The sequence below is a fragment of the Macrotis lagotis genome, chromosome 6 (assembly GCF_037893015.1).
Source record: "Macrotis lagotis isolate mMagLag1 chromosome 6, bilby.v1.9.chrom.fasta, whole genome shotgun sequence".
Lineage (NCBI taxonomy): Eukaryota > Metazoa > Chordata > Mammalia > Peramelemorphia > Peramelidae > Macrotis > Macrotis lagotis.
In genome coordinates, this window is record NC_133663.1 from 10,181,531 (window position 1) to 10,193,732 (window position 12,202).

General features: G+C 59.9%; 1 protein-coding gene across 1 annotated transcript; it reads right to left on the bottom strand.

Annotated features, from left to right (window-relative positions):
• Positions 1 to 1,150: 1,150 nt before the first annotated feature.
• Positions 1,151 to 9,466, bottom strand: ING5 (inhibitor of growth family member 5). The gene is made up of 8 exons (XM_074190674.1): positions 9,384 to 9,466; positions 8,869 to 8,940; positions 8,297 to 8,463; positions 7,094 to 7,205; positions 6,905 to 6,998; positions 5,224 to 5,359; positions 5,056 to 5,117; positions 1,151 to 4,610 (listed from the first exon to the last, which is right to left on the bottom strand). Exons 1-8 carry the CDS (start codon positions 9,418 to 9,420, stop codon positions 4,568 to 4,570), a joined length of 723 nt encoding a protein of 240 aa, XP_074046775.1. The 5' UTR covers positions 9,421 to 9,466; the 3' UTR covers positions 1,151 to 4,567.
• Positions 9,467 to 12,202: the final 2,736 nt, after the last annotated feature.

The following is a 12,202-nucleotide window of genomic DNA, read 5'->3' on the forward strand; positions in this document are numbered from 1 at the left end:
CCGGCCATGGCGGCCCGAGAGGAGCCCGGCCCGGGGCGGCGCGGCACGCGGAGGGCCCGAGGTCAAGTGCGGCGCAGACCCAGGCCCGTGACCCCGGGCAGGCCCGCCCCGCCGCGCGACGCCCCCCGCGCTGCCTCAGTTTCCCGCGGCGTCCCTGGCTCCGGGGGCCCGAGGAGACGCCGGAACCCGGAGCGGCGGAGGGCGGGGCGGGGCGGGGCGCGGAGCCGGGCCGGGGGGCGGGGCGGGGCGGGGCGGGGCGGGGCCGGGAGTCTGGCAGCCGCCCCGCCCCATCGGGAAAGGCGCGGGAGCCCCAGGCCCGCCCGGGGGACGCGCGGCTCCGCCCCCAGGACCGGACTTCCGGAGGCGGGGACACCCCCGGACTGCGCCTGCGCCGCCCCGGCCGCGGCCCTTACCTGGGTGGGCTCCGCGGCGCAGCCGTACGCTCGGGGGCGGGGCCGGGCCTGCGCAGTGCTGACGCGGGCCTCGGCCCGCCCCCGCCGGGCCCCGCCCCCCGCCGGGCCCCGCCCCCCGCCGGGCCCCGCCCCCCGCCGGGCCCCGCCCCCTCCCGGCCTCTCTCCAATCCCGGCACTGCAGCCGCCCTGCCCCCGCCCCCCGGGCCCAATGAGCCCCCGGCCCCGCCCCCGGCCTTGGCCCTCCAGAGTGGGCCCCCTCCCCCGGGGGACGAGGCGGGGCCCCTGGACGGCTCCACCCCACGGGGGACCCCGCAGAGACTCAGGCAGAGAAGCCCCGCCTCCGGCTCGGCCCCGCCCCCAGCCCCGCCCCCGGCCCTGCCCAGCGCGGCTCCTGGCAGCGCGGTGCCAGCGCCGGTGCCAGCTCCGACCCCAGCCGCGCCGCGGGCCCGGGGCCGGCCCTCCCCCGCCCCCCTCCGTCCAGCCGGGGCGCCCCGGGCCCCCCCATGCCAACAGGCCAGCGCCTGGGGCCCCCCCCCACGGGGGCTCGGGCTCGTCCGCTCGCAGGGGCCCGCAGTGGCCCCCGGGGAGGTGAGCCCCGAGCCCGGCCCGGCCCCCCAAAGAGGCCTGTGTGTCTCGGGCCTCCCTGGGGCGCCCGGGCAGAGGTGAGCCCCTCGGCAGCGTGAACCTTAGCCCGGGTCCCTCCAACGACGTGCTCTCAAACTTGGTTTTGTTCCCAAAAATATTTTATTTATTAAACAATATATCCATTATCTATAACATGATCCAAAAATACAGATATACATCTTTACTTTACATTATTTTTAATAAAAAGATTTACAATATTCTCTTCCATTTACAAAGGGAACATATTTCCTTTGAAAATAAAATGTAACATTCATGTTAAAGCTGCATCATCATCTTTTTGGATGAAATGTGTAAAGCTGAAGACACACAATAGACACATATGCAAAAAAACATCTCTGTGACCTCGTGTGGAATACAACAATCTTAGATTTCCTCAGTTTTTCGATCCCTTTAGGCAAAGGTGATGGACAGCAAACACTGGAACACCAAAAACCATGGAAACCTCAAAACTTTCCAATGCCCACAATCAAAATTCTTCATTTTCTTTAAAAGGAAAAACAAAAACCCAAGTCCCTGCCCACTCCCAACCCCAAGCCCTCTGCGGATCAGCCGCCGCCACATCCCGGCCGGGAGGCTCTCCTGGGTCGGCGTCAAGGCTGCACTAGGTTCCCACTACCCCTGCTCCAGTGCAGATGACGTGATGTGCCAAGGGATCACGGGAGAAAGAAAAGAAAAGAGAAAGAATGACATCTAATCCTACGACCGCCCGCCTGGCTGTTCATGGTCCCCGTTCTCCAGAGCCACTGCCAGAGAGGAGCCCCTTGGGTTTTGGCCCGAGGATGGTCCTTGGCCCCCAATGCCCTGAGGTGGGTACCCTTGGCCTTGCAGGGGGCCCCTACCCGCCTCTAAGGAGTCGGCTCTGAAGACTGGCTCCTGCCAGCGATGCCACCACAGACACACACAGGTTCACGGGACTCAATGAAACCAACACTGTTTTAAAAACGCAGCATGTTTTCTCCCAGAAGATGAGAATTGTTCTAAAAGTGTGAACTCTATCTAATCATCTAAGCATCGAGGAAGGGAAACTCAACTCCTGAAATGTTCTGACTTTTCTTCTGAACAGATTATAGTTTTTACTTGCAAAGAAGCACAAAAAAAAATATGGATACTACATTATACCTGGCTCATATACAGTGTCATAAACTGTGGGATTAAATAGTCGGGGACATTCAAAACGCATTCATTTCCATCAACAAACTTATTGAGCACTAAGCATGTGTAGGGAACTGTCAGGGCCGGGGGGATCCCAAGGCGCTGGCCTCCATCATTCATAGGGTAGTCCCGGGCTGGCGCAGGCCAAGGAGACCCAGACTCTTCCCAGAACAAAATTTGAAACTGGGGAGACGAGGCCAGTTTCAAATCCACTTCAGGGAGAGACTTCAGGGGCAGAACTGGCCCAGGAGCCGAGGCCCAAGAACCAAACTAGGTCAGGACTAAGGGAATGGGGAAAAGCCAGCAGGCAGAGGCCGCCCCGACCCTGGCGTCAGGCCAGTCAGACTACCAGGCGAGCTCTTCTCTTTCTGTCCGTTCCAGTCTGTGCCTAACATTGGCGCACATGTTATCTTCAAATGCCAAACTGAATCCTGGAGGCCCAGAGCCTCTGCAGAACAGGAAGAGGAGAGCCGGCACCTGCGCTGCCCCCAGGCCAGGGCTCCAGCCACAGGAGCCAATCACTTTCTCATGAGATCACAAGCCCCCAGACAGAGATCAAGTCCCCAAAAGCCTACACTATGAGCAAAACACTGTCTACCATGCGGCCAAAGACCAAAGAAGTAAGTACATTATTAAATTGGCTACTAAGGAATTAGCAGAAATTCTCTTACTGCAAATTGACTGTATTTATCTATTTCACCATACGGACTGGGAAGAAAATCTAGAAAAATATTTTCCCCTTAATTTCTACAACTTTTTTCCCTGCTTTTCAACAGCAACTGAATAGAGCAGATAAAAGCATTCGATGAGTCACGGAAGAGAGTAAGTGGCCTGTGCCCTGGCCAGAGGGGAGGGCAGCCCGGGAGGCCTCGGCCCGGCCGCCCCGGAGAGCCCCTCTGACCCAGCAGGGAGGGGGGTGAGGAGGAGGGGGAGGGGAGAGGGAGCCTCTTTCCAAGGAATCCAAGGAGCACAAGCCTCAATGCTAAGGCGACTCAGTGACTCGACCCCCCAGCACCTGCCAGAACAAAAGTCTCTGTCAGAGGCTGGTCAGGATGTGGAGGCGGCTGGCCAAGCCTCCCTCATTCACTCCCAACAAAGCGGGTGGCGCGGGCTGGCCCCGGTCCTGGCCACGCTCCCCTCACCCTGGGTCAGAAGGACAAGGGACTATCAGAAAGGATATCGGAAAATCCAGGAAGAACACAACTCCACGGCTTCTGGCCCTATGACCCTCGTTCTACAGGTAAAAAGCAGCATCTTCTTACAGGTGGAATTTGAGTCCTCAATCAGAACGACTACCTCCACTTTCTGAATTCTAAGGAAACACGTTTCCCATCCCTCACTTCTACATGCTCCCTTTCACCCCTTTCAGCTTCAAGAGACTTCTGGGAGGCTCAGAGGAAATTCAGAATTCCAACCCATCTGTCTTGCGAGGCATCTCAAAAGGACAAGACCCTCACTACGAGGATATCTGGTGTCAGTTGGTGGGGGGCCTGGTCAAGTCCAATGTCCCAGAACCCCCATCACCATGGAGTCTTCTATCCCCTGGGCACAGCGTCTTGTCTGGCGGCTCTAAGAGTGTGCAACAGAAACCCGAGCCAGGTTTCTAGAACCAGGCCTTAGCCACCTGGACGTCCACTTCATCCACCGTGTCAGACCCCATCTTCACACTAAAACGCTAAGTTTGTCTTCACAGTAAAAACTTGAGGAGCTTCCAGAGAAATGGGCCATCAGCAGGTCAGAGCGCCTTGGTGCTAAGGAAGACCCATTCTGCTCCACAATGGGTGAGTGTGGCCCGGGAGGGAAGGAGTGGAAAGTCAACCAGGGTCAGTGCACAAGAAAGCCGGAGTCACTTCCTAAAGGGAAGCCCCCTAAAGCCCGGAGCGGTGGGCAGGAGGACGACCCTTACACAAGTAAACACGGTCGCCGGCTTTGGGGTCGGTGCTGAGGCCTCCTCTGGGAGACCCCCCAGCCCCAAGGGTGTGTGCCTCAGTACCAAGGAAGAAAGGGGGGGATGGAGAAGGGGTTGCCTCTACCAAGTGATGGCGGGCACCAGGGCACCAAGGGGGGGCATTTGCGTCGTGGCCACATTTCTTGACGCCCAGTTGGCAGACACCCCTTCTGCATACCACGAGTCTTCCTGCTGGGTTCAGTGCTAGGGGGAAATCCAGGTAAGAAGGGAGGAAACGAGTCCCCTGGCGTGGCTCCTGAGAGAGCCGCTCCCCACAGGAGAGCAACACCAAGAACCACAAGTGGTCATGGGAGAACTCAAGACCAAAACCATAAGGTAGTTTAAAAATAAAAAGAAGCTATTACAATGGGAAGGAAGGAAGCCGGCGACTCATCATTCTGAGTCTCCCTTACTTCTTCTTCCTCTTCTCCTGAACACAACGTGGACAAAACCTGCAAGAGAGGGGCGCACTGTCAGGGAAGGCAGGCCCGAGAGCAGCGGCCTAGACCACGGCATAGCCCGGCATTGTCCCCAGGCCCCCTTGTTCCCCCACCCCAGCCTCTCACCCACGAGCCTCCGACTCTCCCCTCCCCTCCTGTGACAATCGGCAGCACAACACTATCAGCTCCCGAGGGAGGGGCAGATCGTAGGCGGCGGGCAGCTGGACGCCTCGGGAGTAATAAGCTGTGGGTCAGTGGGAGAATTACAAGCTGAAGAGTGGGAGCCCAGCTCTCTGACCCCCGGACCCCTCAGCCTCTCCAGCCCAGAGCCTGGCTTCCATCCGCTGCTGCACTGGGACAACAAGGCTCAGCCCTGAACGTGATCAGACTGGAGGGACGCCACCACCTACCATGCCTGGGCAGCCTGTGCCCCAGCCAGCGGGCAGCCCCCACTCACCATTTTCCTTTGGGCTTTGTGGTGAGATCCACACAAGCAAAGTGAAACCACTCGATGGGACACTGTCAGGAAAGGAGAGAGAGGTAGGCCATCAGCCCCGCTGTGGGTGCCCAAGCTCCGCAGCCAGCAGGAGCCCCCAGCCCGGCCTTGGCCCACTCCAGTACTCACGTCTGGATTGTCACAGCCGATCATCTCTCCGTAGGACACCTGGTGGCATAGGCAGTAGGTCGGTTCGTTGGGGTCCACAGGCATGTCCAGGACATCTGAGGGGTGCACTGAGAGAATGGTTTCAGCAAACTCTGACCTACAGGAGATAGAGCAAGGCCGTGGGAGCTCAGAGAGCGCCCAGCCCCCAGAACTCCTCCTGGCTCCTCTCCCACCAATGTGCCCCAGGGTCTGTTGGCTTCCCAGCCTGGCCAAAGAGCCCCTTGCTTAATAACTCCCAAGAACTAAATCCTTTAGCAGACATCTTATAAGCACTTTCAATCACTTGCAACAACAGCTTCAAATTATTCTCGTGTTTTAATAAAAATCTGAGGCATCAGCAGAATTACAGATCCCAACGAACAATCTCCAGGGCAGCCCCTGCAGAGCCACACACACCATTACTGGTTACTGAGCAGCGTGAAGCTTGTGCATGTTCTGGGCTGGTTTTTGAACTGGCACCACTGAACCCAGCCCCATTCTGCAGCCAAAAGCCATCCAGGGTTCAGCAGTCTCAGGAAGAAGTGTGGCCAGCTGCCCTTACCTGGGGAACATGCAATGCCGGCAGCACCAGCTGCTCCCAGAGCGTGCTTCTCTGCCCACCCATGACTGCCTGGGTCCACTCCTCCTCCCCACTGCCGGCCCTGCCTCTCGGCAATGGAGCAGACATCCTGAGAGTGGAGGTCCTCCCCCCACCCAGGCCTTGGGGGACACTGAGAAGGGAGGACCAAGTCCAGAAGGCAGGACCATGCTGTCAGGCCTCAGGCCAGTCCTCTGAGTGCTTGGTCAGACAGAAGGGTCACTCCAACCATTTTAACTTTCGAGGACACGACTGTGAAATCACCCACCCTAGAAAGTGAACCACCTTCCCTGTTTTCCCAAAGGCCTATATCAGCGACAGCTTACAACAAGCCCCCACACCCCGACCTCTGCTCGTGAGCAAGCATCCCCCAAGCTCCTAGGGCAGCCTTCTCTCTGGCTGACAGTCATCTCCTTCCCCTCCCCAAAGGACCTGGGCTCACCCACAGGGGCTCAGCGACTGCCAGCCTGTGGACACCTTCGCCAGAGAGCCAGACTAGCCAGGCCTCCTGGGCCATTCTCCAGAGGTCCTTTGCCAGACTGAAGATCTCTGCTCAAGGTCAATGCCACAGAATGACCATGATAGCCCCGCCCCAAGCCTCATCACACTGTGGCCCTGAGGCAGTGTGGAGACCCTTATGCTCCCCAGGTCATTCTCTAGCAAATCTTGCTTTGTGATCTCGGAAAGCTTTCCTGAATGTTTGATTTAATTTCCTTTTCTGAATTTGGGTTCATCACTCTTGCGTCACGTGCTCACAGAGGGCACTTGGGTCTCCTGCAGAAATATGGCTCAGGCAGTGCCAACCTCAGACCCAGCCTCCATCTGAACTGACCTGGGTCTGGCCTACATGACCAGGTTCAAATCCACCTGACCACTGCCACCTGTCTGTCCACGATGAAAGGGGGAGAGCCTCTGCCAATGCCACCACTCCCCTCAAGCGGCTTGGCTTCCAAGCCCTTGAACCCCCCAGGCTCTCCTCCCTGTCCAGCCTGAGGCTCGTCCAGTTCATCTCCACTGCCCAGGGCTAGGTACACACCAAACATGCTGGCAACATGCAAACCTTACCCTCCTTTGAGCTTTTTCTTCTTCGGAGTATCCTCCTCTGACGTACGTCTCCCACGGCCCCGGGAGCCTCTCTTCTCTTTCTGACCCCGGCCCTCTGAAAGACAAATGGGGACAGAGTCAGTAAGACTGCAATCTCTGGGTCCCGAATGGGTGGCCAATACCTCAGACGCCCAGCAGCCATGGGCATACTTTTCAGGCCTCTTCCTCCTGAACTCTCCAAGTCACTGCCTTCCATCTTCTCCTTCAGATCTGCTTCGAAGCGTGCAAGATCTGCGTCCAGGCGCCGGATGTGCTTGTCCACCTGTGCATAAGAACACACACAAAGGTGAGAGAAGGCAGGGCCCGCACACCACTAGCCTACCTGGCGCACGTGACTCCTCCAACTAAAACCCACCATGTCCAAGGTGATGAATGGCTCCTTGTGAAAAGGCTGTAATGTAACCATCAGGGTAAAAAGGCTGTAACCATCAGGGTAAATCTGGGAGTAAATGGAAAAGGGGGGCAAGGCTGGTGGAGTGAAATAATGAAGTGTCAAGACAAGAACCTCACGAAAATGGCATGATGAGAATTGTCCAGGTGCCTTGAGGAAGGACAGAGCAGAGATGGAAGGCAGGGTGGGACCAAAATAAATGGGATGCAAAACGCACTAAAGTTAGAAAAGAAAAAGCCTGGGGAACCAAATGTACTGGAACTCCAGGGGGAGCTCCCTCAAGCATTGAGACTGATTGGTCCTCCAAGAGGAAAGCTTCCAAGCTTTCCGAAAGGCCTTGTCCTTTTACCTGGGGCCAAGGGCTCACTATGCCAACAAAGTCAAGAAAGTTTTTTTTCTTTAAAGAATTATCCCTATGTCATTTTCTTGAACAAGAAGTTGAATGTTACTGAAAAAGTCTTTTGGAGAATACCTGGAGCCAGGTGCTGGACACTCCCCAAGAGGCCCTTGACCCACCCAATAGAGAAGTGGATTTTAAATCAGATCCAGAAGAGAAGCTGCTGCTTCTCCTGACTTTCGCCCTGCACGGATGGGATTTCTTTCTAAGCGAGAGCCACATGCTCCAGTCGAGGCCCTCCAGAGGACCTGGGCCCCGTGGCCACGTGTCCAAAAGCGCTGGAGTCTCCGGCCACTCGGCCCAGCCCAGTCTCCGGGCTGCTTCCCTTTACTCTTCTCTCCCTTGGGCCCCTCGCCTAATCCTCCGTCGGCCAGTCTGCCAGCAGCTCACTGTCCTGTCAACGCGGCAGGCTGGGGTGATCAATCCCGACCTGCTTTATAAAAGCCTGCCCGAGCCAGAGCACGCATCGTTCAGACTGAGGAGGGGGATCCCGGCTTTGGAAAGCAAAGCGTGAGAAAGGTCGTGCGCCAAGGGCGCCAAGGGCTCTGGGGCGGCGCAGGCTCACCATCTCGTAGGTCTGCATGGCCAGCTGCACCTTGTCGTCGCTGTACTCCTTGCATTTGCTGTAGGCGCTCTGGATCTTCTGCAGGTGCTCCACGCGCTGCTCCGGGGACAGACTCTTCACCGTGGAGATGTACTCGGCCGCCAGGATGTCGATCTCCGCTTTCTTGTCTGCCGAGGAAAGGCACAAGGCCGCGCACTCAGCTCTCAAACGTCCCGGGAACGCGGCCGTTTTGGAAGCGTTGAGCACGCGTGTGCGGGGCACACACGGGCACACACGGGCACACGCTTTCCTCAAAGCCAGGTGAATGCATCTTCCCACCGGGCTTTGGGGTCCCCCCCCACGGGCGGCCTCATCCCCCGCAGGACGGGACCCTGCCCCTTTGGGCCCAGCCGGCCCCTGGGAGGCGTCCTGGAGCCCCCGCCCCGACTCTCCCGGCCCCCTCGGAGGACGTCAAACGACTAAGGCTGGCACACGGGCGAGGAACAAGAGAGGGCACGAGGGAGCGGGCCGGCCTCCGCTCCGGCCCCGCCCTGGCCCCACCCCGGCCCCGCCCCGGCCCCGCCCCCGCGCACCTTCCGTCCTCTGGTCCAGCTCCCGCATCAGCTGGAAGTTCCTCTGCAGCTCGCACGGGAGGTTTTCGATGCCTGGATGCAAGCACACGCGTGGGGCGGGGCGGGAGGCCCCGCCCCCGGCCCCGCCCCCGGGCCGGCCCCGCCCCCAGCCCCCCCCCCCGGCCGCTCCCGGGAGTCCGCCGCCAGGGGGCGCGGGGCGCGGGAGCCGCGGGAGGGGGAGGGGAGGCCCGGCCTCGGTCGCCATGGCGCCGCGGCCCCGCCCCCGGCCCCGCCCTCCCCTCCCCCTCCCGCGCTGACGCACCTCGAATTCGCGCCGAGCCCGGCCCCCGCCCCCCGCCTCCCCGCGCGCGGCCGCGGCCGGCCCTCCCCTCCGCGCGCCCCTCCCCCCGGCCCCCTCCCGCCCCGGGCCGGGCCGCCCCGCGGCCCCCCCGGCGCCCCCGGCCCGGGCCCCGCGGCGCCCCCCGCCCCGGGCCCCGGCGCCCCCGGCCCGGCCCGGCCCCGGCCGCGCCACTCACTGTCCAGGTAGTGCTCCAAGTACATGGCGGTCGCCATCTTCGTGCTGCGGCCCCGGCGGCGCGTGTGTGGGCGAGGGTGGGCGCGAGCGAGCGCGCGGGCGCGGGGGGCGGGGCCGCCTCGCTCTGGGCCGCCGCAGCCCATTGCCTATTCATGAGAGGCGCGCGCCCATTGGCCGGCCGGCTCGGCGCCGCCCCGGACACGCCCCCGGGGCGGGGCCTGCGGCGGGCGGGGCGCGCGGGCTCCCGGAGGAGCGCGGGCTGCCGGCGGGCGCCGCGGGGGCACGTGCCCCGCTGCCCCGCTGCCCCGGCGCCCCGGCGCCGGCGGAGGGCACCTGTCGGGGGGCGCCGAGCCCAGGCCCGCCCTCGGGGCTCTGGCACGGCGCCCCCGGACCCCGGGCACTCCGGCCCAGCGCCCTCCCGCCCGCCAGCGGCTGGCGCACGGCCCCCCGGCCCGCTGGGCCGCCCCCGTAGCTCCAGGGGCTGGGGTGCGGCACCCCCACATGGTCAGCGGGCCCACAAGTAACAGTGGCTTGGGATGGCCCTGCCACCCCGGGGCCCCTTGGTGGCCCTTGGGGGCGGGGGCACGAGCAGGTCAGCATGCTCCCCGCTTCCTCTGTTCTCCCAGCCCCGCGCCTTGACCTCCCTGCACCGACATGGCAGGGCGGCTGCACCCCTGCTCAGGGGGCCCCCGGGGCATCACCCCGATGTAGCAGTCGGCCCTGGCTGCCACGCTGGAGCCCCCCTTCCAGCACCTGCCGCTCCATCCTCAGCGGCTCCCACAGCCTGCCGGTCCCCTCCAGCCTCCCCTGCCCTGGCCCGTTGGGCAGACTTGGGCTCCTGCTCGTCCGCACTCCCAGCTCTCTCCTCTACTCCGGTCCTTGCCCAGGCCAAGGCCCATCCCAGCTTAGAATCGCTGACTCTTTTCTCAAGGCCTTCACACGAGTCTGTCTGTGATCCTCCTCTTAAGCCAAGAATCCTCAGAAATCAAGTGTCCCCCTTCTGCCCAGATGGGCATCGTCTCTAGGGTGACAGCTCTTTGGGAGATGGAACAGGGCCCTCCCACCACCAACAAGAAGGGAAGAAGGGCCGCAGGGGAGCAATAGTCATCTCCGCACAAGCATGTGGGGAGGGACACCGGAAAAATCAATATTAATTCAAGGATTTCGAACCTCATTCAGCAGCGTCTCCTTGAGGTGGACTTGGGCGGCAGAGTGATAACTTGAAAAATAGTTGTGGCTTTTCTCAGCGGAGAAGCAGAGAGAGAGACGGGGGAGACCATAAGCCCCCTTGCCCCTCCGGGGGATTTTGTCCACTTCCACTTGGAGGCTGGGGGCTAATACAAGAAATATGAGTGCCTAAGGGGAAGATTCTAGCTGTTCACACTCTGAGAGAGACTTGAGGCGCAATAACTTCATTATAGAATGGACATTACAAAGACCCAGAACAAGCGGCACAGTTGTGCCCGACTCTACGTGACCCCACGGACTTTGTCCACGGGGTTCTCTTGGCAAAGATACTGGAGGGGCTCACCATTTCCTTCTCCGGGGTGCCTGCATTTTACAGATGAGGAACTGAGGCAAACAGGGGTTGTGACTTGGCCAGGGTCACCCAGTTGGATTTGAACTCGAGTCTTCCTGACTCCAAGCTTGGTGTCCATGCACTGCATCACCCCAGACCAAGTGTGATCTGAAGAGCAGGCCTCAGTTACCTCTGCGAAACCCTGGGTGGTCTCTCCCTCTGATTAGAGGCTTGAGGGTGGAGCAATAAATTCTCCCCAGGCCTGCCCCGGTGGAGGACTCAGACCCTTGGAGGGAGCTTCACTTTCCGCAGAGCATCCTGCCCCCCACACAGGGAACTCTCTGGTCCCCCATTGGCCTACCTTTTCAGCTTCCTTTGGGTGATGTGGTTTTTGGGGGGGATTTGTTTGTTTGTTGCGAGGTTGTGGGATTAAGTGACTTGCCCAAGGCCACACAGCTAGGTAATTATTAAGGGTTTGAGGTCAGATTTGAACTCAGATGCTCCCGACACCAGGGCCGGTGCTCTATCCACTGCGTGGCTCCCCCCAGGTGATGTTTTAATGGCAAACTCCTTGAGGGCAGGGACTATTCTTATTTGTTCCCCCAGCACCTATCACAAGGAATTGCTTACTGTTTATTAAATTGAATGAAAACTGCTCTAAGGCTAGATAGCAAGGATGCTCCTGGGTCCTTTCCTGCCATCACTATCACTCAGATGGCCAGTCAACAAACACCTACTCAGCACAAGTAACAGTGGCCATCCCTTCTCCCTAGCCCAGGGGCTGCTGGAGTGTTTGTGCCATCTCAGTCAACTCTCTCATTGTACAGATGAGGAAACTGAGGCTCCGAGTCATGCTTTCCTTAGAAGGAGGCATTAGTAAGTAACACAGTCTCTGCCCTCAAGAAGCTTAACCTTCAAATGGGAGTCAGACAACCTTTCAAGCAGGGAGAGAGATAAGACAGGTGCTCCAAATGATTTAGGGCTGGCTAGGGAGGGAGAGGTCTGGGTCCTTGCTGAAAGACATGGACCTTCATCTCTCCAAAGCTGAAGGACTTCAGAGAGCCAAGTTTCTGGGGGAGGGGTGGGGGGAGGAGAGTGGATGGAGAGCAGGCAGCCTGGTTGGAGGTGGCCAGGACCACTGGCAGGGATGGCTTAGGTGGCACTAAATTATTGAAGGAACTTTGAAGACAGATGCACACTCCTTTTCAAGACCACCCCACCCCACCATAAAAGAAGCCAAAAGCCAAGGTTGTAGTGGCTCAGCCCATTTCTCCTGCCTTTCTCTGTTCTCATTGTTGACA